A 27,788-nucleotide genomic window follows, 5' to 3' on the forward strand; every position below is an offset into this window, starting at 1 on the left:
CATAGAGCCAGGAGTAACACCTGAGTGCCACCGGGTATGCCCCACTCCCAAAAAGAACTACAGAAGGCTACTCGCCATCAGCAAGCACTCTAGGCACACAGGCTTGCGTTCACACACGTATTCTCACAAACACACGTGAAAGTGGGTTTTATCAGAGTCTATCTATGTCCATTGTCTGGAAACAGGCCTGTCATTTAGGAGAACATCATTGAGCTTTATTTGAAAGGCAGGATTTGCTTGAACAGGCCTTTTTTCCCTCCCATGGTTGTGTCACGGTTGCCACATGTTGATCTGGGTCCTCTGCTCTCCACCTAGTCTGAACCTTTCTCCTCCTTCCACAGGCCCAGGCTGCAAGCACAAAGGAAGTTTGCGCAATCTCAGCCGAATAGTCCCAGCACAACTCCAGTCAAGATAGTGGAGCCGCTGCTGCCCCCTCCAGCCACGCAAATTTCTGACCTCTCTAAAAGGAAGCCTAAGACAGAAGATTTTCTCACCTTTCTCTGCCTTCGAGGTAAGACTGGGATCCCTCGGGGTGGACCGGCCAGGCTGAGAGGAATAAGGGCGAGCACTGTATAAAGAAGTCTAACTTCTATTTCTCTGGTTTACTGCTCTGAGGGTCCAGCCTGGGTTGAGGAAGAATTGACAGAGAGAAATCTGGATGACAGGGTTGGGTCTAGATCCTGCTTTCCTCCCTCCTTCCCTTCTTCCTTCTTCCTTCTCTCCCTCCCTTCTTCCCCCTGTTGACAGTGTGATGCTATAGGTTTTGTTTGTTTGTTTGTTTGTTTGTTTGTTTCTGGGCCACAGTCGGTGACACTCAGAGGTTACTTCCTGGCTCTGCGCTCAGAAATTGCTCCTGGCTCGGGGGACCATATGGGACACTGGGGATCGAACCGAGGTCCGTCCTGGGTCAGCCATGTGCAAGACAAATGCCCTACTGCTGTGCTATCACTCCGGCCCCAGTGTTATAGACTTTAGATTATGTGCACATGATAAATTCTTTATGGCTCGCTGACACATTCCAGCCCACTTCTATTTTTGTTTATTCAAAAATTCCTCATTCTTGGGTTTTTCCAAGCAGCTTTCTAGGTGGTGCTGTGTCACTCTCTGTGTACAATCTGACTTCTCCCAAGCGGCACCCTTTGTTGAACCCTACCACCCCTCTCCCTTTCCTGTGCCCTTTTCTGAAGCCAGGCACTGATGCCCACGCTCAACTCTGCTGTCCCAGGTCCCACATCAGGCCAAGCCATGTGAACTTTTCTTAGGCTGGTTAATATCTGTCTGAATAGGCCCCATTAGTAGAATGGAGGTGATGGTGAGCTTGGTGATCAAGGGTAGGTTAGTTGGGTAGGTGCTTATGGTAACAGCTAAGCTTGATGATTGCAGAGAGAGGAAAGCAGCAGGATTGGCAAAAGGAAACAGGGACTCATGCATTCGAACCTTCCTTTGCAGAGGTAAGCTGAGTGGTATCACCTCAGTTCAGTGTATTCTTTAGACTGGGGCCACACTTTGTAAAGCTCAGGCCTCTGCACTCAAGGATCCTTCCTGGTGGGGCTCAGAACCAATGGAGTGCCAGGGATGGAGTCTAGGTTGACTGGATGCAAAGCAAACACCCTACCTACTATACTATCTCTTTGACCTCTTCCCTGAAAATTTGTAGACCTGAAATATTAAGAGTGAGTGTGATCTCTATAATTTTAAATTTTATGTTTGTGTCACATCAGGCGTTTTAGCTGACCTAGCACTCCCAAAAATCATACATGTTGATAATATGCAGAATATGTTGATGGTTCTGGAAATATGACATCAAAAGTCATTTTAATATTTGCTTGCCTACACTATAGGCATATATATATATATATATGTTGTTTTGATTTTAGTAATAACTCTTGATGATCTGGTGTTGCTCAGGGGACCATAAGTGATGTTAAGGATAGAACTAGGGACTGGGGGCCGGAGAGATAGAATGGAGGTAGGGCATTTGCCTTGCATGCGGAAGGACAGTGGTTTGAATTCTGGCATCCCATATGGTCCCCTGAACCTGCCAGGAGCAATTTCTGAGCGTAGAGCCAGGAATTACCCCTGAGCACTGCCGGTGTGACCCCAAAAAAACAAAACTAAACAAAAGAACTAGGGACTGCCTTGTGCAGGGAAAGCCCCTGACCACACCTCGTGTTCTTTCTCTGTCCTGATGCCTTATGTTTTGAAGTATCAAGGAGCGGCTCTTACTGTCACAGTGTTAGAAATCACATACTTGGCTGCATGCTTGTTTGAAGTGTGGGTGCTGAGGTTTGTACACAGTAGGGCACCAGAGATTACACCTGGCAATGTGGAATGGGATACGGGCTCGACCTCGTGGCTTTATGAATCAAGGCAAGTGCCTTACCATGGGATTCCATCTCTGATTCTTCTTATACTTTAAGTCAAGAAAAGTAATCTTGGGCTGCAGCCAGAGCACAGTGGGTAGGAAGGGCATTTGCCTTGCATACGGTCAACCCGGAACCTACCCCTATTCAATTCCCGGAATCTCATATGGTACCCCAAGCCTGCCAGGAATGATTGCTGAGCACAGAGCTAGGAGTAACCTCTGGGCACTGCTGGGTGTGGCCCCAAAACTAAAAAAATACAAAACAAAACAAAAAAGTAAGCTCTTGGACCACGGAGTTGACTCATGTTTTGAAGCACACATGAGTATATTTGAGGGCTGGGGTTCTGTCTTCTGACACTGTAAGGCCACTTGAGCACTGCCTGGTATAAACCTGATGACCCAGATCCCGCCATCTTGCCAGACCCCAGAGCACTGAGCTGTGAACTACATCATAGGACGGCATGTTACCTGGAGTTCCCTTAGGGGAAAATAAGAGGTTTTAGGGGCTGGAGTGGTGGCACAGCGGTAGGGCATTTGCTTTGTATGTGGCTGACCTAGGACGGACTGCAGTTCGATCCCCTGATGTCCCATATGGCCCCCCAAGCCAGGTGTGATTTCTTAGCACAGAACCAGGAGCAACCCCGGAGTGTCACCAGCGGGTGTGGCCCACACTCCTCCAAGATAAAAAGAAAGGTTTTAAATGTTTCTCCCTTCTTTGTTGGCCCTTGGGGCTACTCTTGCCTTGGTGCTTGGGGATTTAGGCAGTGTTGGAACTCAGCCCAGGCCATGTGCTCTGACCCACTGAGCTATTCTCCCAGTTGGATTTTTCAAGTTCTCAAGCATTTGTTGTCAGGGAAAACTGGAGGCAAAGGGGCCATGAAGGCCTTTGCAGGAAGGGCCTTTTGGTTTTAGTGATCTTTATGGTCTGCACAGTCTTAGTCGTGTTCTGCTTAACAACAACAATGCACTGAGAAATATTTCATGGGTTCATTTGACGCAGTTGTCACAGAGAGTCATAACACAACGAATCACACACTCAGTCTTGCCTCTTGGACTGTGCCACGCTCCTTGGTGAAGGATGAATGTCTGAGTCACCCACCACAGCCTTAGATAGAGTCACACCTATTTATTTGTGTAGTCTTGTCTTCCTATTAAATAGTGATACACGATTCATGAATCATTTTTGTGGTACTTGCCATTTTATTAGAACTTTTTTTTAAATTTAGTCACTGTGAAATTACAAAGTTATTCATGCATGCATTGTTTTGGTTTTGCTTATTTTTTTGTTTGGGGGCCATACCCAGCTGTGCTCAAGGGTTTACTCTTTGCTCTGTGCTCAGGAATTATTCCTCCCTACTTGGCATCCTGGAAGCTGTTGGAAGGAGATGGTAGTGGGCAGATCGCAGGGTGCATTCTACCTTCATTTGCAGGGTGCAACCCCAGTCCTGTTGGGGATACACCCCAGATGTTGCAGGCCCAGGCTGGTTGCTTCTCAGGGGAAGCCCACAGTTAGGAATCCAGAGTGTGTGCTGGGAGCTTTGGTGCTCCAGGAAGGGAGAGAGACCCTCCCAAGCCCGAAGGACAGGGATTTAAGCCCCACCCTAGGCCAGGGTCCGGACCGGCCAGGGAGTGGGGAAAACCCAGGGTGCCCCATCAGCTCCTTCCAGAAACCCACCTGGAGATCCGGAGGAAAGGGGGAGAGGGGGGTCGGGTGACCCATGTCCAAGCCCCCCTACCCTAGGCCGGGCCAAGGGGCCGCTGGCACATGCGAGGGCCTGCCAGCTGCCCGCCCGTGCTGGCTAAAAATCCTGCTCCAGGAAGGGAGAGAGACCCTCCCAAGCCCGAAGGACAGGGATTTAAGCCCCACCCTAGGTGCATTTTATAAACCACATCAAGTGTGTCCTGTCCCTGTGCTTTAAGCTGTGACCCCTTATGCTGTTACATTGCCACCTCATCCCTTGGGTAGAGTCGGGTATCTCAGGGGATGAGAGATGTGGTATTAATAATCATTTGGCTGCAGTGGCCAGAACGATAGCAAGGGCATTTGCCATGCACATGGCCAACCACCTGGAATGAACCAAAGTTTGATCCCTGGCATCCCATATGGTCTCCTGAGCCTGCCTGGAGCGATTTCTGAGTGCAGAGCCAGGACTAATTCCTGAGGGCAAATAGGTGTGTGTGCCTCCCAACCCAATCATTAAGCTGCAGAAGGGAAGGCGTTGAGGTGACCCGGAAGTGTAACCTGTGTGGATCCTCCTCTAATCTTGCCCACCCTACCTGTCACTCACTGAGAGCCAGAGCAGTAGGTCCTGAGACTGAAGGCAATTGCAGCCCTGTGAGTTTTGGGTAAATCCCGATCCTGCCTGCTCCCCGACTTCTTTGTGCCTCTGCAGTGAGCACTGGAGTAAGGAAGGAAGTGAGCACACCAGCTTATATGTGAGAGATGTCAGCATGATCTGAGGTTGCCCTTTTGTCCTCTGAGTGTCCGATCTCAGCGGGTCAAAGGTCAGGAGAAATGGGTTGGCTGGTGCCAGGCCTGGAGATGCTCCCCTCAGCCAGCTGCCTGGGGCACCCCTGCCAGAGGCGGTCCTGCACTCCACCCACACAGCCGTGTGGGCCTCTGTGCTGCCTTCCCCTAATTCTGTCACCAGCCTCGTTATTCCTAATGAGTTCTGTCTTCTGCTCTTTGTTCTGACTATGATTATTAACAGATTCAAAGGCTTAACACAGCAGAGCCGCGGCAGGTTAAATGAGACTCTTATTTACATTTTCCACTTTACGGGTCCCTGCAAACATGGGGGGCGGTAGAGGGATTCCCACGGGGGATTCCTTCAGCTAGTCTCCCCACTTCTGCACACTTTCTCATTCCTCTGACCCGAGGTTTTTCCCAAGAGAGCTTTGCCAGGGGACTGGGCCAGGGAAGTGGGGGGGGGGGAGTGCGGTGGTGGGGGGCTCCTCATCCAGACCAGCAGTGCCAGCCTTGCGGGCAAGGGCCACGGCACCCTATTGGGGGGCTGCTGCCTTTTGTTCCTGAGTCTCCCAGGCGCTTCCCTGATCATCTGTCATTCAGTTGCTAATTAATTCAGCAGACCTTTATTGAACTCATTTTATATGCCAGGCACCTACGAAATAGAGATCAGAACTGGAAGACCGCGTCAGTGGGGTGTGGGGTTGGAAGCTGACTCTGGACTTGCCCCACACACGGCTGCTGGGAAGATGCTCTGGTGGGCCCAGGGGTTTGGCTGCAGAGAGAACATTGAGCTTCTTGGGGGTGGGTGGGGGCTAAGGAAGGGTTTTGGTTTTGCTTATTTTTTTGTTTGAGGGCCAAACGCAGCTGTGCTCAAGGGTTTACTCTTTGCTCTGTGCTCAGGAATTATTCCTCCTTACTTGGCATCCTGGAAGCTATTGGGAGGGGATGGTTGGTGGTGGGCAGACCGCAGGGTTCATTCTGCCTTCATTTGCAGTGTGCAACCCCCAGTCCTGTTGGGGATACACCCCAGATGTTGCAGGCCCAGACTGGTTGCTTCTCAGGGGAAGCCAACAGTTGGGAATAAGCAAAATAATAATAATAATAATAATAATAATAATAATAATAATAATAATAATAATAAGCAGAATCCCTGCTTATGCACTCATTGGGCTTTGGTTTGTATCTCTTGAATCCCTCACGTTAAAGGCCAGGAAATTTGGTGGGTCTGGGTCTGGGTTTCCAGGCTAGACGTTGGGTACCACTGATGTTCTTTAGCTACAAGGTGACATGAGAAGCTTCACTTCAGGGGCTGGAGCTTGCCTTGAACATAGCAACCCTAGTTCAATTCCTGGCACCTCATAGCGTTCCCCAAACACTACCAGGAGTGATTTCTGAACTCACAGGCAGAAATAAGCCCTGATTACAGCCAGGTGGAGTCCAAAACACTGAACACGGTTCTCCCCTTCCCCTCTAAGGAAAGAACCAGCAGCGTTTACAGAACCTTGACTTGACTTCAGTCGAACAAAATCCTCATCCAGATTGCTGTGAGAGGCCGAGGCCAGCTGTATCTTGGGAAAATGGCCTTTAAACTGCCCAGCCAGCTACTCATTGTTGAGCGGAGGCGAGTGCGGAGCCTACAGCGAGCTACCGGGGTGGAGTTAAACAGGCCCAGATGGTGCCTGTGGTAGTCGAAGTATTTATTTACTATTTACCAGTGAGTCTAAGGCCTGGCAAAGAGAGGAGGAGGGCTTGGCTCGATTTGTGATTTCACAGGACCCATTTCAAAGACTCATTGAGGAGACCAGCCCACCTGGGGTGTTTTCCTTGAGAGACACTAGTCAGCTTCATTGGCAAGGGGCACGTATTGATAGTGCATTGGCTGGGGGCATTGGGGATGATTGATTCTAAGTAAGGCACAAGCAAAATCCTGGGGTGCTTTAGAGGTCATGGAATGAAAGAGGATTAACCTGTTAGAAAGCACTTAAGTAATCCTCCAATTGCAAGAACATGGTGGCTCTGGTAATGATCTTCCTGAAGCAAAATGGAAATGCTTTCTCTGTGAGCTGGCTCTTCCTGGAGGTAGGGCTGGCACAGAGGTGCCCATGGCTTAGATGGTCCCTCTAAGAGTGTCTTCATTTTTGAGAGCTGGAACTGTATCTCGAGAGTTTCATCCACAAGCTTTCTCAGAGGTCTTTGGTGGCCCTTAGACCAGCCTCTGCTCTGCTACGAGTTTGCTGATTTCCAGCAGACTCTCTGTGACTGGACTGATAATTGCTGAGCTTGAAGCTTATTTGCCAGCCTGGTTACCAGGTCAATTCTGAGGCAAGGGGAAGCCAGCTCTCGGAGGGGAAAGACAGGCTCTTCTAGCTGCTCTGTGACCTCTCGCAGTTGTTACAGCCCGAAGAGATGCTTTGCTCATGAGCTTGGCACCGCTCCATGCCCACTGGGCTCTGACAAGGCCACACCTCCCTGCAGCGGGAGCAGGCTCTGTGTCCTGTGTGTCCCTGCCTGTGGCTGCTACTTGGCCCTGTCTGGACAGCTGTGGTTCTGGTTTCAGTCTTGCTGCAGTGGGGCTAGTAAAGATCAAGCATTCAGGAACAGGAAAAGCACTTTCTGTTGGCTGGGCAGACATGCTGCTTCCTGCTCTCGTGGCCTTTCTTGGAGTGTTGCAGTCGTGTGTGTTAGTGTGTCTGCTTGTCCATGTATGTTTGACCTCACGGCAAAGTGATGGTGAAGAGAGCACATTCCAGGAATTGGCTCTGTGACCATGGGAAGTAGTGTGTGGCTGCTCACTGCTGCCTTCCGAAAAAGACCAGAGAAAATTCAGAAACCAGAGACCTCCTTGGCCATCATTGGCCATGGGAACTCTTACTTGGGTGAGGGTCAAGCCCCACAGGGGTCCTGACTGAACTTGACTGCAGAGGAGAATGTTGGCAGGGGGTGGGGGGAGGAGGGCGGGGGCTTCTTTTCGTTTTGTTTGAGGCCATTCCTGGCTTGCTCAGGGATTACTCCTGGCTCTGTGCTCAGAAATCTCCTCACAAGCTCAGGGGACCAGGTGGAATGCCAGAAATTAAAGCCTGTTTGGTGGCATGCAAGGGAAGCACCTAACCTATTACCCTTTCTCTCCAACCCCTCAAAAAACTTTTTGTTATTGATTTTGTTTGTTTGTGTTTGAGGGGCCCATACCCAGAGGCACTCAGGGATTGTTCTTGGCTCTGCACTCAGAAATTGCTTCTAGCAGCCTCCGGGGACCATATGGGAACCCGGGAATTGAACCTGGGTCAGGCCCGTGTTGGCTGTGTGCAAGGCAAAAACATCCTGATGTTGTGCTATTTATTGCTCCTGCTCCTGTTGTTGCTCTTTTCTTTTCTCTTCTTTCTTTGCTCTTCTCTTCTCTTCTCTTCTCTTCTCTTCTCTTCTCTTCTCTTCTCTTCTCTTCTCTTCTCTTCTCTTCTCTTCTCTTCTCTTCTCTTCTCTTCTCTTCTCTTCTCTTCTCTTCTCTTCTCTTCTCTTCTCTTTTCTTTTCTTTTCTTTTCTTTCTCCTCCTTCCTTCCTTCCCTTCCTTCCTCCTTTCTTTCTTTCTTTTTTTTTTTTTACTTTCTGCCACACCCGGTTGCATTCAGGTGTTGCTCCTGGCAGGCTCCCGGGACATGGGATGCTGGGGATTCAACCCAGGTCTGTCCTGGGTCGGCCACGTATGTTGTTGCTTTTTAAATAGGGTGCCACCTCCAACTTTGCTTGGAGGAACCACAGTCATTCCCAGCTATGTTTAGTCTAGCATCGCAGGTCAGGGATGAAACTCTGGGCCAGGTTACATACTAAATATGTGTTCTACCACTGGAGCTAGCTCCTTAGTCCAGAAGTTTTGTTCTTTAATTGAAGATGACAGTTCTCATCAGGCTTGCATGTCCTTAAAGATCGTCACAACAATGGCAGCACACACAAGGCCAGTTTATTGGATCAAACCACAGCACTTGGCACTCCAGTTAAATGAATGTATACAGGGAATCCTTTTAGGGCTTTTCCAAAATAGCGCCGAGCTCTGTTTGGCTTGTTAAAAATAAAGAAAGGGGGTCAGAGGGGGGGAGATATAGGAAAGGGGGACTTGATACGTTTGTGCTTGATTTCTTGGAGAAGCATTCCGTTTTATAGAAACCGCAGTCCAAATGAGAGAAAGCAAGCGTTTGGATTAGAATGATTTCTGTTGTGGTTGTAACATACCGCAGTTTGATTTTTGTCCAGATGAAAACATTTGGTTTTCACTTCAGTAAATATTGCAGAGACTTTGCCAGCTAATTCTGAAAAGTAATGAAATACGACTTTGGCAAGGCGCAGATGCGCTGTACTCCCGGTTCCACTTACCAGATCCAAGTTCAGATTTAAAAAAAAATTTTTTTTTTTTTGCAGTGCACTTAAATAATTAGGAGAGAAAATCAGCCTGCAATTTAATAGAAGACTGTAGATACAAAATTTACTTTTGTCACCAGAGCACAGACCCTGCCTTTCCTACTCCCCAGTACCTCACTCTCACAATATATACATATCCTTTCCCTGGACGGCTTTTCCAGGACTTGAGAATTTGCAGACTTGCAAGATTACAAGAGAGACCTGGAAGTGGTTCACGGCCAGGGTTGTCTTCTGGCTGCGAAGGGATTGCTGCCTTGCTTCCCTCCATGGATGAGGTTTGTCATGCCTTCTCTGGCGGTGACTCAGGTTGAACACATGCTACACATGTACAGGAACCCTTGGTTTTTGTTCCTGACATGCAAAACAAACCACAAGGAAACCCCAAACACAAAAAGCATGCGGACTTGGACGACCTCCTTATTTTCATTTTACTCATTTTACTTCCCACGGTGGAGAGGGGCTGCCCCTTGTTGGAACGCCCTCTCCATTGGTGCCCAGCTGGGTCAGCCGGGCTGTCCACCTGTTGCTTGTTTGGTTTCTGTGTAGGCAGAGTGCGCATTATTGTCCTCATCCCAAATGCTGACCATGCACTGTGTCCTCTCAGCACCTTTCGCCCAATGTTGAGCAGACAGATACGACCTGTGTCAGGTCTCTGCCTCGGAAAGCTCGGCTCTGCCTTTACCAGACTCGGTCTCTCATTGACATTTCTCATAACCACTTAACGTGTTCTTGGGGGCCAGAGAGATAGCATGGAGGTAAAGCATTTGCCTTGCATTCAGAAGGTCAGTGGTTCGAATCCCAACATTCCATAGGGTCCCCTGAGCCTGCCAGGAGCAATTTCTGAGCAATTTCAGAGCCAGGAGTAACCCCTGAGTGCTGCTGGGTGTGACCCAAAAACCAAAAAAAAAAAAAACAAAAAACAAAAAAACCCAACATGTTCTTCTTTGGAGCTGGAGCGATAGCACAGTAGGAAGAGGGGATTTGCCTTGTATGCAGCTGACCTGGGTTCCATCCCTGCCATCTCATATAGTCCCCTGAGCCTACCAGGAATGATTTCTGAGCACAGAGCCAGGAATAATCCCTGAATACTGAATAATACTGAATACTGAAGACCCCAATAAGGGTCTTCTCTTTATCACCTTTCAGAGTCTTGGCCTCTGTGGACTCCACATGCGTTTTGATCATGGGTTGTGGCCCACGACGGGTCATGGCCCTTTTGTCATTCCATACTACGTGTGTGGAGCACTAATCCCAGTGTGAAATAGTATGAAGTGTTGTATCCTTCTAGGGGATCCAGTTAGAAAGAGGGTTCAGTGGCATCTGGTGAGGGGGTTGTGATTGGTTCTCTGGTGGGTGATGGTTATGTTGTGGTACCATGGATATTAAAGGGACATAAACTGTACCCCTAAAACACACGTAGTTGTATCAGCTAATATGATCTCCATTAAAAATAAGTAAATAACCAGAGGGTAGCGTAGCGATAGGGCGTTTGCCTTGCACACACTGACTCAGGACGGATCCGGGTTCGGTTTCTGCCATCCCACATGGTCCCTCAAGCCTGCCAAGAGTGATTTCCGAGCGCAGAGCCAGAAGTAATCCCTGAATGCACCGAGTGTGGCCCGAAAACCAAACCCAAACAAACGAAAAAAAAAAAAGAAACCCAGAAGGGATGATTTTTTTCAAAGGGTCATTCTAGTCCCCTGTTTGCTGAGCATCCCTAAGGCCACTTTCTTTCCTTTGATACCTGTACCCCATCCAGAGAGTGGGTCTACTGCTGGCAGCTGTGTCTGCTGACCCCCAGACAATGGCTTGACTTTCTGGGAGGTGGGCACCTTGTTCTGGGAGGTGGACACCTAAGGGTCTCTGGGGGGCTCTAGGCAGTGATGACTGTAATTGAGTGCGGTGCTCTGAGTCTCATTTGGGGACCGAGAGCCAGTTCAGGCCTGGTGGTTGTGACATGGATGGCATTCACTCCTTTACAGGCTCTTGGGCAAGAGAAGAAATGGGTTTTACTTTTCTTAGCGCTTCTGCCACTTGGTGAAAGCTTTCTCCCAAATACTTAAGAGGCTAGACTCCTGCTAGAGGGAGGCAAGGATTGAGGGGGCTAAAAAATGATCTTTGAATTTCACTCATCTCTGCTCCCAGTACAATTGGATTGTCAATGACAATGACAATTGGAATGTTATTACTTGACAGGAAAGACGGATCCTGAGTTATAAATTTTACCTTTCTTTGATGCTCAAGGTAGGGTTTCTTTGGGGTGTGTGTGTGTGAGTGTGTGTGTGTGTGTGTGTGTGTGTGTGTGTGTGTGTGTGTGTGTGTGTGTGTGTGGTTTTTGGGTCACATCCGGCAGTGCTCAGGGGCTACTCCTGGCTCCATGCTCAGAAATTACTCCTGGCAGGCACAGGGGACCATATGGGACACCGGGATTCGAACCAACAACCTTAGGTCCTGGATCGGCTGCTTGCAAGGCAAACACCGCTGTGCTATCTCTCCGGGCCCAAAGTAGGGTTTCTTAATTACACTGTTGGGACAGTCACCAGATGCCCTCCAGACATCTTCTCTCTCCACCCACCCTCAATTTTTTTTGGATGTGATTACTATATCGTAAATTCAGAAATGCAAGCATGGTACATCAAGGTGTAAGAACATTCAGGGATGACTGTTTTTCTACGAGGGGAACTTTTTGGTTAGTTGGTTTTGGGGGCCATACCTGGTGGTGCTTAGGTGTTACTTCTGGTTCTATCAATCACTCCTGATGGACTTGGGAACCATATGGGATGTTGTTGATTGAATTTAGGTCAGCTGTGTGCAGGGTAAGCTTTTTACCTTTTGTACTATCACCCTTGCCCCTTTTTTTTCTTATTTTTCCTTTTAGTTTTTGGACTATATCTGGGAGCACTCAGGACTTACTCCTGGTTCTGTGCTTAAGGATCCTTCCTGGTAGGCTTGTGGGAACCATAAGGAGTGCCAGGGTTGGCGTAGGTTGGCAGGTGCAAGGCAAAAAAGTCTTATCCACTATACTCTTGCTCTAGCCCTAAGTTTATTTTTTTTAACATCAATTTTAATATTAGGTAGGAAGTTATTTTTAATTTATATGCTGTTGACCTGATCACCATGTCAAAAGCCTTTTCTGAATAAATTTTGATTTTGGGGCCAATCCGTGCCTGTCATTTCCTCTCATTTGAGTGCATGTATCTTACAGAAGAAACTGCTAGGCTCTGGTTTTACACTTTGCTTCACACTGCTGGTCTTACTTTTCAAATTGGCTTCAGCTCCCGATTTTTAATCCACTAAGTTAAACACAGCCCCGGTTCCCCTTCCTTGCCACTGTGGGTAGATGTTTTGATTTTATCAATTTGTCTCCTTTCTTGTTCAGTTCCGTCTCTGCGGCCTGTCCCTGTCCCACACACCGTTCCTCCCCTCCCAAGAACCATTCCGATTTGAAGTGGTTTGATTTGTGAGGTTTGGGGGAGAACAGCGTCATCATTCCCTGCTGGGGGAATTTTGCTGGAAATGTGTTAAGGGAACACAGATGGAGTTCTGTTTCCGGGGAGGATCTCTGTAAAATGAATGAAAAATAGCAGTCGAGCTGAAACCACTTGATGTGTTCTTCCTAGACGGGCCCTAGGTGGGTTCCTCCACTGGTGCTGACTGAGCCTACTTCTCCTTTCCCGAAGGTTCTCCTGCGCTGCCCAACAGCATGGTGTATTTTGGAAGCTCTCAGGACGAGGAGGACGTCGAGGAGGAAGATGATGAGACGGAAGACGTCAAAACCACCTCCAACAACGCTTCATCTTCATGCCAGTCAACCCCCAGGAAAGGGAAAGCCCATAAGCATGTTCATAACGGGCATGGTAGGTGCACTGGAGTGGTGGGGTGGTCCTTGGGTCAGAGCGGAAAGAGATGCTCTCTGGGACAAAAGTCGTGGGGCCTGTTTTCTTGGTGATGGACACCCAGGTCTGGAAACTTTCTGGGTACCAAGTTTTCAGAGTCTGAAGAGATTCATACCCCATGGTCCAAGCGTATGTGTCTAGATAAATAGCTGGTCAGAGTGAGGTTAGATATTATTCGGCTGGGGCCAGAGAGATAGCACAGCAGAGGGGCATTTATTTTCCTTGCATGTGGCCGACTCGGGAGGGACCCCGTTTGATTCCCGGTATCCTTATGGTCCTCCAGTCTGACAGGAGTGATTTCTGAGTTCAGAGCCAGGAGTAACCCCTGAGCAACACTTGGTGTGGTCCAGTAACCAACCAACCAACCAACCAACCAACCAACCAACCAACCAACCAACCAACCAACCAGTCAATCAATCAATAAAAATAAAGGAAAAAAAGATTGGGCTGTGAGGGCGATGGCCATTCCCTATATGCTGTGGATACTAGCATTGGAAGTGGGCCTATTCATGGGCCTGTGAATGGGAATAGTTAACAAATGTTCAGAAATGGGGCCAGAGCATTCAGACAGCAGGGAAGGTGTTTGCCTTGCACGTGTTGACCCGGGTTCAATCCCTGGCATCCCATGTGGCCCCCTGAGCCTGCCAGTTGTAATTTCTGAGTGCAGAGCAAGGAGTAACCCCCGAACACTACCAGGTGTGGTCCAAAATTAACCAACCAAACAAATAAAAAAGAAAATGTATAAACACCTGGATTTGATCCTAGCATCCCAGGAGGTTCCCCGATCCCTAATCAGTAGTGGTCCTTTAATGCAAAATCAAGAGTAAGTCCTGAGCACCACCGGGTTTGGCGCTCCTCAAAAAAGTAAGTTAGTGGGGCCGGGAAGGTGGCGCTAGAGGTAAGGTGTCTGCCTTGCAAGCGCTAGCGTAGGACGGACCTCGGTTCGATCCCCGGCATCCCATATGGTCCCCCCAAGCCAGGGGCGATTTCTGAGCGCATAGCCAGGAGTAAACCCTGAGCGTCAAACGGGTGTGGCCCAAAAACCAAAAAAAAAAAAAAAAAAAGTAAGTTAGTAGAACTTTCCAGATCTTTCTCCTTACTGTGACTTTTTTTAGCAGGTGGAGCTCTCGTTGGAAGGAAACTTAGTATAGGAAATCAAGTAATTGCCTTGCATTTTGTGGACAGGACATACCCCGAGTCCTCCAAATGTCAGTGGGTGACAGGCTGGAGGCTGCAGCTGAGCAGATACTCTGGGACAGACCACTGCAGGCAGCTTTGTGAAGTTAAGGTGGTCCATTCTCTGCAGCTGAGGAGAGGGTTGTGCCGGCAGCAAGGATGAGAGAAGGAAGGCGGAGAAGGGGAGAGTGCTGAAGTCAGGAAGGGATAGCATTTGAGGTAGTTGAGGGCCTGATGATCTGACTTTGCATTGATGGGAGAAAGCAAGAACTGCAGAGGATGAACTGGGCATTTGTCATGGGGGTCAGGGGCTGGCTGAAGAAGATGTAGCCTGGAGAGTTCTGAACCCAAAGGGAGGCTTGTGTCTGTCTTTCTGTCTCTATCTTCATCACTGTTAGAAGGCTCGAGTTTTCAAATTTTTGTTGTTGAAGGTGAATTCAGTGTAGATGAATAAAGGATAAAAGTGAATTTAGGTTCCAGAGTGATAGTACAGCTGGTAGGGCTTTTGCTTTGCATGGCAGCTGGAACTGGGACCTGGGTTCCATCTCTGGTATCCCATATGGTCCCCTGAGCATCTCTAGGAATGATTCCTCAGTGCAGCACTGGATAACACTGAGCATCAACCAGTATGACCCCAAAACTAACAACAACAACAACAAAAGAATTTAGACACCTCTCTGTGGCTCAGATGATCAACATCTGTCTCATCAGTGTGGGTTCCTGGGCATGGGGATGGATGGACGCTCAGTCCTGGAGGTGAGCTGGTCTGGGTTTCATTTGGAGCCCGACTCCCGTCTTTCCTCAGCTTGTTTGAGCTAACAGGTTCACTCGACATCCTGTGAAAATGCATCTTTGTGTGAATCTGACTGCTTCACTCTGTCTCTGTCAGTTCGCGGGTGAGACCCAGTAGCAGGGCAGAGCCTGGAGGACACAGTGGGCGAGCAGTGCCACTGAGGGACTGTCAGGGGCACTAGGGAACCACGGGGTTTCCAGGTCAAGGAAAAAGTTTTACATTGATCTAGTGGCATCATTTGGTGTCCTGGAAGGGACATATTTCTATAGCTCCAAATACCTGCATTAGCCTAAATGCATAGACCATTCTTGAATTCTTGAAAATACTTAGATTTTGCCAAGAGGAATGGTTCCTGTGTGAGTGGACTAAATTACTGGAATTAGGAAGTCATTTGCTTCTCCTTTGGGGATTTTCTTGCTGTCTGACACATTGTAAGAAGTGGAGTTTGTTTACTGCCTAGTGACACCTGTCTCCTGGGTTAAGGCCTTTAAGTGACTTTGCTTTCTGGGTTGGAGGACTAGATGGTGGGCATTGCCATTCCTGATTCATCAAAACTTCAGTTTGGGGCCACTCCTGGCTGTGCTCAGGGCTTAATATGGGTCTGTGCCTGCCCAAGGATCACTCGTGGTTGGGGCATCCATGTACCATACAGGATGCCAGTGATCAGAACGAAGCTGCTGTGTGCAGGTGAGAGCCTGGTCCTCTTGCTCCTTGGCTCTGTGATCTTGACTTTCTCCCTCATCCTCTCTCCCATTCTGACGTTGCTGGCAGGATGGGGCTTACCTGGATTTATCTGGGCTTCCCCAGCACCCTGGCTTAGTTTGAAGGCCCCAGGATAACCCTCTAAAGGTTTGAGAAACAAGGTTGCAAAGGCACCGCTAGTCTCGTAGCTGGCTTCTGGCCTTGCCACTTCTAGAGACTTAGAGGACCCGAGGGTGTAATGCTGGCCCAGTGAGATAGGGGACCTAATGCTCCTGTCCTTTGTGCTTCTCCTGCTCTGATGAGGGACACCTACCCTACCCCCTTTTGTCTCTGCCTGCCTTCTGCTTCCTCGCTGAGCCAAATCCAGACTTGTATGAACTCCTCCATGTCCTTGCCACATCTGGTTTGGCTGAGAGAGACGTGTGCATCCAAAGAGGTATGATGATTGTAGTGGTGGGCGCTGGTCAGGCTATGTGGCTGACAGCTGCTTTCTTAGGTTTCTCAGGACAACATCACTCTGGCCGGCATGTGGTCCTTGGCCCTTCACGGTATGCTGGAAGGATGAGTGTGAAGAATATACCCTCTCCCATGGAAAGGCTAGAGCTTCTATGCATAGGAAACTACTGACTCAGCCTGCATGCCCAAGGGCTAATTGTCTTTTAAGCTAGAACTCAAAACCACTGTGGTGATCTGCTTTCTGTAGGCATTTCTTCCTGATGCACCAGCCCAAGAAAGGTTGCAAGTGTGTGTGATTGTGTGTGTGTGTTTCGGGGTGTGGGTTTGTCCATCAGAAAAGAAGATTTCTGAACTTTAGGGCAGGGCATGGGGGGTCATCCCTAACCCACTGCTACTCCCGTTTGCCCAGCTGGCAATGTATGCAGTAACATCAGTCTGAACTCTGTCTCCTGCGCAGGACATGTGAATGTTCTCGGTCCTTCTTCGTGCACTGAGCTCCTTAGACTTATCCCAAGATAACTCTCAGATGCGGTTACCACAGCTGTGTCTCCAGCAGTTTCTATTTTGATAGCTCCTCAGAGTTTCCAAAATACTTGGATATACAGAGCCTCAGATGATCCCAGAAATAGAGGCCTGAGGTCATCGTTGTTTGGAAACAGAAAGGCACAATCAAAGCCCTGCTCTTCGGTTATTTACGTTACAAGTTGATATTTGAAATGACTTTAAAAGAAAAAAAAAAAAGAGAGATTCTTAGAAGCGGTTAATCCTATTTTTTCTCAGTCGGGATAAGAGAGGTAGACAAGAAGAATTAGCACATTTGTTCGGAATGAATTGGACTCGGGTTTTCCTCGGTGTTGTCACCGTGGTGAGGTTTCTGTTATCCTTCGCAGAGCTGCTTGGGAAAGAAAGAATTCATTGCTCAAAGCAGCCAAGCAAAGGGCTTGGAAGATGTTCCAGGGGTTGTTTGCATTCATGAAACGATCTCCGATCTCCGCTGTTCTATCTTTTCCTGAAAAGGGACATTTCTCAGAAGACGTTTTAAACAATATGTCATTGGACTCCCAGCTGGAATGATTTAATTGCTTTTGGAGTCGCACCAGGGGCATCTTGTACTAAAGCCAAAAAAAGCGATGGTTCAGCTGAGTTCACGGCATTTCTGTTATGTGGATTTTAGTTTTGTTTTTATTTTGGTTTGGGGGCCACACCCAGCAGTTCACAGGGCCTGTTCCTGGCTCTGCACTCTACAATCACTCCTACTGGGCTTGGGGAACTGGGGAATTGAATTCCCATTCAATTCAGCCACCTGCAAGGCAAATGCTTTACCCACTGAACTATCGCCCCAATCCCCTCTGTGGGTGTATTTGAGGTGTGCCTAGCCTTCTGGGTGTGGAGAGTTTGTTGGAGCTAGTGGGAGACTCCCCAAAACCTTATGCTCTGTGCATTGAAGAGGATGCTGTGAGCAATTTTTCTTTCTCTCTTTGTCATTTCCACATGATGCCTTCTTCACCCCAGTTTTACGGATTTTTGGCAACTCTTCTTTTTTCCTGTTGAGGCAAATGGAACTTCTGAATCTTGGGCTGTGGGCTTTGGGTGTGTTGCTAATAGCAGAAGGGCCCGTGGAATCAGGTTCATATCCATGTACCACGGCCATACTGGCATAGTGGTTCAGGGCCTGCTGCCAACACTTATCTCCCGTTTATGCCACAAGCTCAGGCAAACTTTCGGTGCCTTGGTTGTTTTAGCTTTAAAAAAGGACAAAATAGAAATAATAATCATCTGTTCCTGTCTGAGAGTTGTGTATGTCCTAAATGGATTCATACACATTAGGACACTTTGCAGCTGAAAGAAAGCATCCATGACAGCCTGGGAGGTTCCAAGGAGTCTTGGGCTGATGACCTCGAAATCAATAATCATAGCCCAGGATGCCAGTGGAAATGGTATTTGATTGTTTATTGGGTTGACAGCTCTGCAGAAGGGCATCCCTGGCACCCATCGCTAAGAGACCACAGTCACCAATGTGAGTGTTGAGTGGACAATATGGCCAGAAGGTCATCTGCACCCTCTTCTCCTTTAAGTTTTGTCCCACTGGACTGTGGCCAGGTCCTCCTGCTAATCATAGCGACAGCTGGCTTGGAGATGTATCTTCCTAACTGCAGGTGTCTTTGGACTAGGACATTGCCTCTAGAGGTGCTTTCCTCGCTGGGATAGGCCCCTGACCCCAGGACTTTCCTAGTGAGCAAGTAGTGATGAGGATGGGCCCAATGGAACCTCAACAGGCATGGTAGTTCTTGTAGGGCAGATGAACACATTGGAAGCTGCCGCTGATCTAGGAATAAGGCGAGTCCATTAGCTGGGTAAGGTGCTGGGTTGTTGCCTATTGAAGATAAATGAAAACCTGGGAGGATAAACAAGAGACACACACTTAGGGGCCTTTCCAGATGAGTCTGACTGTTCCACCATGCCTGACCAGGGTGTCCTGTAGTTCTGAAGAAACAGTATAATACCTTAGCTTCCAGAACTTTCTATCCATTATCTTAGTTACCTTGGCTGTCACATATTTTGGCCTTTTTTTGTGTGTGTGGGGTGTGCTTACTATCCTTAAGAAGTCATCCCACCCCATCCAGCATCTATGGGGTGTTTCCGGAAATCTTGCCTGGGAGTCCGTGTTGGGGGGAGATGGAGAAACTGGGGAACAGGGCCTCATGCCTTTTCCTTTGAGTCTCTACACATTTATTTATCTCCAAGTTATCTTGCTCCTGTTGTGTGACGCTTTGTTCATCCAGAGGTTGGCTGGAAGCCTTTCACTGGCTTCACACATGACGGGCCCAACTGAATTCATCTTCTTGGAATTCAGGGATGTTATGAAGTCCCCAGTGAGGAAACACTTCATTTATTCCTCAAGTGTTAACATGTGGCCCCTCCTGAGTATGGCCCATGGGTCTGTGTTCTGTCTTCTTTCTTGAGAGTGATAGAGTAGGGAATCCGTCCAGCTATCCTGCCTGCCATCCCCCAAGATCACTCGTCCAGCTGCTCCACCTCTGGACCCCTCTTTAGGCACGTGGGAGAATGCGGATTCCTTCCTGCCTACCTACGTGACACCCTCGCCAGCTCCTAGTGGCTTTTCCTCCCATTCTCAGCTTCTCTGGGGGCCAAGGGGCCCGAGAAGCCATTTTTCAGTGACAAAAACCCTTTATCCTGATTAATGGTCTTTCTGTTGCCCTGACCTTTATTCACATAAAGTTCACATGCCCCTTTCTACTTTAATATTGCAAGTTATTAGGAAATGTGTTTCCATGGTATTTTACCTTACCAGTGAAAATGCAAGTTATTTCACACTTTGTCCATAATAGATTCTTTTTGTTTGCTTTTAGGCCATATTTAGTGATAGTTTGTGGGGAACTCCTGGCTCTGCGCTCAGTAATTATTCCTGATGGTTTGGGTGGGGGGGAGGTTGTTATTTGGGATGCTGGGAATTGAATCCAGGTCAGCTACATGCAAGTTAAGCATTCTACCTACTGTCCTATCCAGTCCTAACCCATTGTTCTTTTTATTTTATTTTAATATATTCTAAGCATCTTTAGGTCTTGCTCAGAACAGGGGCAAGCAGCCTGGTAAAAAAATAATTTTAGAACTTAAGAGAATTCAAATCTTTATGTGGGAAAGGAAAGTGCTTTAAAAATTAAGTTTTTACCTGGAGAGTTAGTACAAGAGAAGGTACTTGCTTATAGTTGACCCGGATTCAGCCTTTGGCATTGCTTGTAATTTTTTGAGCACAAAACCAGGAGTAAGCCCTGAGTACCTCTAGGTATGGCCCCAAAACATCAAGGAGAGAAAGTACTAGGGCAAGGAGGTGAGGAACCCTGGTTCCATCCAAATGTTCCCCTGACCTCTGCCAGTGCTTACTCCGGAGCACAGAGCCAGAAACAGACCTGAACGCCATCTGCCCTTCTCCCTGTCCCCTGCCAGTTCTTCCCACTTAAAAAGTCTCGTCCTAGATTTCTGCAACCTGATTGGTTTGTGTCTGTGTCTGTGTCACCCAACTATGAGGAGGTTGTACCTGTTGGCCACTTCACAGGGCACAGTCAGGGGCACTTGTCTATGCAGTTGCAGTTGGGACCACGGCTCGTCTCTGGGATCTCAGGCACTGGATATTCCGTGTTTGCTCAAAGCTGCTAGATTCAGGGGTCCTTGGCAGACCAACACCCCCTGCTGCTCTCCCCATTGGCCCTGGGAGGATCACAGCTACGTCCATGGCGCTGCTTTTGCCGAGGGCAGCCCAGGTTACAGCACTCACCCCTGCGCCATTGACATCCCCGTGAGCCATTGGCACAGGCTGGCAGACACTCCATTGTTTTCAGACAATAGTGACTCAATGTTGAACTGGCTCCAGGGAGCAAGTGCGGCTTTTATGCAGTAATGGGGATTCCGTGCCAGCCAGTTGATGGAGTCTTGTCTTCCCCGAGTCCGGACGCCTTGTACTAACACGAAGCTTACATTTAAATATCTGGCGAGAGATCACAGACTTGGCAAGTGTCTCTCTGCCTTCTGCAGCACATTCTGCTCCTTTTCCAGCGAGCCTCCTTAATTTTTTATTGGTCCCTTCAGTTTGTTTTGGGGTGGGACAGGGAGGCCGTCACTTTGATGCCCTTTGGTGGAGCTATTCTGGGTCTTTCTCACCTCCTTGTTCTTGGGATTTGCTAGGGGGTCACCGAACCCAGCTCTCTGGAATGACTTGCTCTGTGTTTTTTGGGGGGAGGCAAAGTCTTTGAATTCTCATCAGTGTGGGTCAGACATCCGTCCTTGCCGGAGATAGGTGCCAAGCAGAGCTCTTTCCTCCTCAGCCACTGAAACCGTGAGAATTCTCCTGTTTTTATAGGAGGTACCTTTTCCCCAGGAGTGATGAGGTGGGCAGGTTTTTCTGGCTCTGCAGGGAATGGGGTGACAGGAAGCACAGGGGCAGGTGGGCAAGAGAATTAGCCAGGTTTTTGTCTAGTGACGCCTTCACCAATGTGCTATATCTTTTTTTAAAAAATCATTTATTTATGGGGCACAAGCAGTGGCGCAAGTGTTAGGGTATTTGCCTTGCACCCAGGATGGACTGCGGTTCCATCCCCTGGAGTCCCATATGGTCCCCTAAGTCTGGAGCGATTTCTGAATACATAGCCAGGAGTAACCCCTGAGCATCACCAGGTGTGGTCCAAACACTGAAAACAAATTTTTTAAATTTATTTGTTTTGTTTTATTTTTTGAGCCACATCCTGCAAAGCTCAGTGATTACTCCTAGTTCTGCTTTCAAGGATCTTTTCTAGCAGGGTTCCAAGGACCATATGTGGTGTCAGGGATTAAACCCAGGTCAGCGTGTGCAAGGCATATAAGTGCCCTACCCACCATATATATTATTGTTTTGACCCTCTGCAAGCCAGATCAACTGGGGCTAGAGAGATTTACACCAGTCAGGCACTTTCCTTGCCGAATTTGTTTCTTTGTTCACCAGTTTCAGCACAGCCAGGGGTGGGCCCCAAACAAAAAGCAAACCAACAACAAAAAATATACCTTCTTAGGTTTGCATGACTCCTCCTTCTGAAGAGAACAAAGCACTGCACAGGTTGTAATTTAAGGGCTTTGGCAATTTCTGGAACACAAATAGGAGGAAGTAGCTGCTGGTTCATTCAGGGGAATGGACATCAGATGTGTTTGAGGAGTCGAAATCACAGGCCAGTTTCCCTGTCTCCAGGAAGCTGGGTCTGGAGCAAACAGTTCTTTTGCATTTTAAGTTTGTTCTTGAGCCACAGGATTCAATAACAAACCACATTTGGGGTGCCCAGAAACGAACATGGATTGGCATGTGCAAGGCAAGTGCACTACCCGCTGTTCTGTTGTTCCAGTTTTTGGGAGAAGCATTTTATGAAAGACCCTTCTGGCCTAGAGGCCAGAGAGAGAGCATAGCAGGGAAGGCACTTGCCTTGCAAACAGCTGTTCCTGGTTTGATCCCTGACATCTCATATGGTCCATCAAGCAACAACAAAAGTGATTACTGAGCACAGAGCCGGGAATAACCCTGAGCATCACCAGGTATGGCTTCCAAACAAACAAAAAATGACCTCTGAGCAGCCCAGACAGGGCCTCATAGGTCTCTGCAGGAATCTCAGTTGCCCTCACTGTGCTCAGAGCTAAAGGGGACATGAAGTCACCTCGACACCCCAGGAACCCTCACCCACCCTCGCTCCCTAACTGTACCTTCAGAACCACGGAGTTGCTGTCTGTGATGTTTCTTTCTTTTTATTTATTGTTTTTGTTTTTGGGCCACACCCAGCGGCGCTCAGGGGTTGCTCCTGGCTCTGCGCTCAGAAGATGCTCCTGGCAGACTTGGGGGACCAGATGGGATACTGGGGATTGAACCTGGGTCTATCTGAGGTCAGCCATGTGCAAGGCAAACACCCTACCCACTGTGTTATCTATCACTCTGGCTCCTCCCTATCTGTGACGTATCTAAAGCAACCGCTCCAGTTCATTTCCTTTCCATCCCTTTGGAGAAACATCTTGGTCCGGAACAGCCCAGAATGAAAGTATCAGCCTTTGGATTTAAAGATTTTGCTTGCCCTGGTGTGAAAACACTGGTCTATAGGCCATTTAACTTCCATAGTTTGCGAATCCAAATCAATACATTTATCTCTGCTCATTAATGCAGAGCTATTTGTACCAGAGTACAATACAATTTCCTAATCTGGTTTACAGTGGTAAGTGCTTTTTTCCTCCCTCTCCTTAAAGAAACTAGTCCAATTATTCCTTTTAATTGGGGACAGAGTAAAGAGACGATGCTTTACATCTAACTTTTTTTCTTTTTCTCCCCGTGCCTCTTGTGTTCACGGGGCGCAGTTTTCTCTGTGAGAGTGATATATTTTTTTTTCCCCTTTCCATTTCACTTCTCTCCGAGAGAATCTTACAAATTAAGACAAAAGATAATTACTTGGAGGGTTCAAACTGGCAGGTTCCCACAATGCTTAAAATTAATGAGCTGTTGTGTACAAAATAAACCTTGTCTGACTCCTACTGGTCACCCGGCCCTCCCCTCCTCTTTCTTCCCTCTGAGCATGTGCTTGGAGGCTCTGTGCTGTCATAGAACTTGGCCATTAGGCTCCGTGGAATCTTTAGTTGTAGCCTGCAGAGAGATTGACTCCAGGGAGGCATTTGGCATCTTGATCTGCTCTGTGTTTGTTTTGTTGTTTGTGTTTGTCACACCCAGTGGTGCTCAGGGGTTACTCCTGGCTCTGTGCTCAGAAATCGCTCCTGGCAGGCACGAGGGACCATATGGGATGCCGGAAATCCAACCACTGTCGGGCCTGGGTTGGCTGCATGCAAGGCAAATGCCCTACCTTCTGCTTCTTTATGGAGTTTTTCTTTGTTGAAATAAAAAAACAATGATTCCTTTAAAAAAGGTCATCGACTCCCCCCCCCCCCCCAGGCATCAGTGCAATGATAGTATAGCAAGTAGGGCATTTGTCCTGCACCCCCCAGCATCCCATGTGGTCCCTTGAGCCTGCCAGGAGAGATTCTTGAGTGCAGAGCCAGGAGTAATCCCTGAATACCGATGTGTGTGGCCAAAAATAAAAATACCTCCCTCCCCCAAACAAAACTTAAGAGTCCCCTTGCTCGGTGGGCCTTTGAGGGCCAGGGGTACTTCTGAACACAACAGTTTTATGCACAGTAGGTAACTAGATCCCAAACCCCAAAGGATAGTGGTGAGAGCAAGGGCTGGTTCCCATTTCTGGGACCCTTTCCCCTGCTTGGCATGCAGGAAGTTCACTTCTGCTATTGTTGCAGCTGTCCTTGGAGGGGCAGTGATGAGGAAGACCTAAGAAGCTGGCCTGAGATGAACTTGGAGATTGTTTTCGAGACTACCTCACCCTGTCCCAAGGGCGAGGCCATTGTTCCTAGGCTCTGAAGCCCTCACTTGCTTCCACTTGTAAGTGGTGCTGCGGCACAGACAGCTCTTCTGTCTTGGGGCTGCTCAGGGAGAAAAGGGTGATTGCATCTACTCAGGTAGCTTCCCTCACACAATCCGAGATGCTCAAGTCAGACCCCGGATCTTTCCAGACCAGACGGGCAGGTTCCCTGTGGCCAACCCACATTTCCCTAAAATTCTCAGTTTTGCTGAAAATTGTGTGACTCGCGGCAAAAACGAGTTATTTTCCTTGACGGGCTTGATTCATTTTTGAGGCAAATAACTGCCCCATTTCTTCCTTCAGGTAAAGTGACATTTCAGATAAAGCTGGGCTGGTACCACTTCTGCATCCTGCCCAAGCTAGTCCGTGGGAGATGGGCCCCTGTTCAGTGTGCGGGAGAGTGTTTGCAGTGTCATCTCCGGTGTGCACAATAGTGTGTGTCCCTGGGTTTAAATGCACGGAAGGCGGCCATCTGTACTGCTTTGTGAAGTGCAACTGGCACTTAGAAACCTGTAGTAACTGGTAATAATTGGTAGTGTGGTTGTTTCCATGGCTTTGATTAGCTCCAGCTTTACCCACTCCTCCCCTCCAAGTTTTATTGAAATTCAATTCACATAGGAAACACCCATTTAAATGATGCCACTTGAGTTCTTAAAAATATGTTATTTCTTGGGAGCCAGAGAGATAGCATGGAGGAAGGGCATTTGCCTTGCATGCAGAAGGATGGTGGTTCAGATCTCAGCATCCCATATGGTCCTCCAGCCTGCTGGGGGCGATTTCTGAGCATAGAGCCAGGAGTAACCCCCGAGCCTGAGTGGTGTGACCCGAAAAACAAACAAACAAACAAACAAAAAGAAGAAAAATATATGTTATTTCTTTATGGGGGCCAGAGCTATAGCACAATGAAGACTGCATCTGTCTTGCACACAACCAAATTGTGTTCGATCTTCGGCATCTCTTATGGTCCACTGAGCACTGCCAGGAGTGATTCCTGAGCACAGAGCTAGGAATAACCCCTGAACTTTGTCCAAAAACAAACAAAAATAATTGTCACTTTATTTAAACACATGTGTACACAGATGCTCATAATTTAGTTGTTTCTGACATTTCATGTTCCAATACCAACCCCACTGTCAGTATAAAATTTTCTCCACTATTGTCCCCAGATTCCCACCCACCCCCGAAATTGCCGCCATGTCAGGCATGAAATAATTTGCTTTATATTGCTTGTTACAATGAAATGGTGATAAATTATTACCACCACCACTCGCCAGAAAAACTTTAGTAAAAGAAGATTTCTGAAAAAGAGTTCTTTCTCAAAATAGGGTCATTAAGTCATTGTCTAAAGGTTTCCTAAGCTGCCTGTTGTTAATTGAGTTTTGGTATTACTGGTTTTGTTTGTTGACCTTAGGTAGCTTCTCTGCTACCTTGACATCTCATTTGGTGAGTTCCTACTGGGGTGACGTATTGAAAAAGTGAGGTGTCATGTGGCTGCATATGTGGCTGAGTGCTTCGGGAATTTCAGGATCTGAGGAGGAGCTGACATGGAGGTGGTTGTAAGACGTACCTGTAAATGTGGAGGCTTCCGGAAGGATGGGTGGGGGGAAACTGCCTGCTCATTCTTAAGATGATCCCTGAGTTTTCAGCTCAGAAATCAGCACTCAGGGGCCCGGAGAGATAGCACAGCGGCATTTGCCTTGCAAGCAGCCGATCCAGGACCAAAGGTGGTTGGTTCGAATCCCGGTGTCCCATATGGTCCCCCGTGCCTGCCAGGAGCTGTTTCTGAGCAGAGAGCCAGGAGTAACCCCTGAGCACTGCCGGGTGTGGCCCAAAAACCAAAAAAAAAAAAAAAAAAAAGAAATCAGCACTCAGAGTTGTCTTGATATTTTTGTCTTGTTTTGAAGCCACACCCAGCAGTATTCAGAGCTTACTTCTGGCTCTGCACTCAGAGGTATATGAGGGACCATAAGTAGTTCTGGGAATAGAACTTAGGTTGGCCTTGTGCAAGGAAAATACCATACTTATTGCAGCTTCTTCAGGTCCTCCCAGGGGCCGGTGGCTGATTGGACTGGCATGTGCTGGATTGTATACACACACACACACACACACACACACACACACACACACACACCACGGTCAACGGTCAGAGGAGACCAGTGTGGCCCCATTTTATGTAAACGGCCTGCTGGGCACATCTTTGCCCTTGGACTTCCCTGTTGTGACTATTTAAGCCTTTTATCATGCTGTGTCCCAGAGGGCAGAGATAAGAGGAGACTGCAGACACTGGGTGACTGAGTTGTCTGACATGGTCCTTTAAGGCGGGCAGTGGTAGCCCACACCTCCTCCTACAGAAGCACAGTGTATGGATGTGAAAGCCAGAAGCCAAATCATTTGGACTAGTTGAAAACCGGACAAGGGGGCCCGGAGAGAGAGCACAGCGGCGTTTGCCTTGCAAGCAGCCGATCCAGGACCTAAGGTGGTTGGTTCGAATCCCGGTGTCCCATATGGTCCCCCGTGCCTGCCAGGAGCTATTTCTGAGCAGACAGCCAGGAGTAACCCCTGAGCATCGCCGGGTGTGGCCCAAAAACCAAAAAAAAAAAAAAAGAAAACCGGACAAGGGCTGGAGCAATGGCACAGGCAGTAGGGCGTTTGCCTTGCACACGGCTGACTCAGGACAAACCATATATGGCCCCCCAACCAGGGGTGATTTCTGAGCACAGAGCCAGGAGTAATCCCTGAGCATCATTAAGTGTGGCCCAAAAACCAAAAAGAAAAAAGAAAAACCAGACAAGGCTGGGAAGTAAGCTGCTGAATTTACAGTATGACAAAGGGAGCACACCTGTGGAGTTTTTTCCTTGCTTTAGGTACCACTCCTGGTGGTCCTTGACCTGCTGCTTATGCCCTGTGAGGCTGGAGGCACCCACTGCTTGGGATGGAACCTGAGGTCTCACACTTGCCAGCCACGTCCTTATTCATTTCAGCCACATACCTGGGACCGACTGTAACTGAGCAGAGACATGAAAACGGACCTGGGCCCTTCTTTGTGGCAAGCACTAGTCTAAGACGCCAGAGGATTATAATAGTGGTGGATAGCGAGCAAACTCTCATGCATGCAAAGCATATACTTGACCACCAAGTCACGGCTGAATACAACCCTAGAATTTGTGAGCAAAACCCCCCCCCCCTTCTGCTTGTTTGTTTGTTTTGGGACCACACCCGGTGGCACTCAGGGGTTACTCCTGGTTCCATGCTCTGAAATCACTCCTGGCAGTCTGGGAGGACCACGTGGGATTCTGGGGCTTGAACCCAGGTCGGCTGCGTGCAAGGCAAATGCCCCCCTCATTGTGCTATGGCTCTGGCCAAATCCCCCCGCCCCTTTTTAAAAGACAGCTTCTTGTGCCCTATTTCGGTCCAGTCAGCTGTGTTCACTTGCTTAGAAAATCGGCCAACGGTCAAGAATTCTCTGGATTCATGTTATCAGCATGGTATTTAATCATGTTGAGGTATGACTTCTTATGGACGGTACTTTTCATTTGTCTTGAAAGCCAGCACAGAGACTGCCAGCGTGGGTATGATGGAT

At 48.3% G+C, this 27,788-nt stretch overlaps 1 protein-coding gene across 1 annotated transcript in view; it reads left to right on the forward strand.

Moving 5' to 3' along the window:
- The window catches only part of JARID2 (jumonji and AT-rich interaction domain containing 2), an 81,614-nt gene that overhangs the window by 38,372 nt on the left and 15,454 nt on the right, over positions 1-27,788 (forward strand). Inside the window, exons 2-3 of the mRNA XM_049765240.1 lie at positions 342-511; positions 12,923-13,099. Of these exons, the coding sequence (XP_049621197.1) occupies positions 12,946-13,099 (154 nt within the window). The 5' untranslated portion in view covers positions 342-511; positions 12,923-12,945. The remainder of the gene's footprint in view (positions 1-341; positions 512-12,922; positions 13,100-27,788) is intronic.

This window comes from Suncus etruscus, chromosome 18 (genome assembly GCF_024139225.1).
Source record: "Suncus etruscus isolate mSunEtr1 chromosome 18, mSunEtr1.pri.cur, whole genome shotgun sequence".
NCBI classification, from domain to species: Eukaryota; Metazoa; Chordata; class Mammalia; order Eulipotyphla; family Soricidae; genus Suncus; species Suncus etruscus.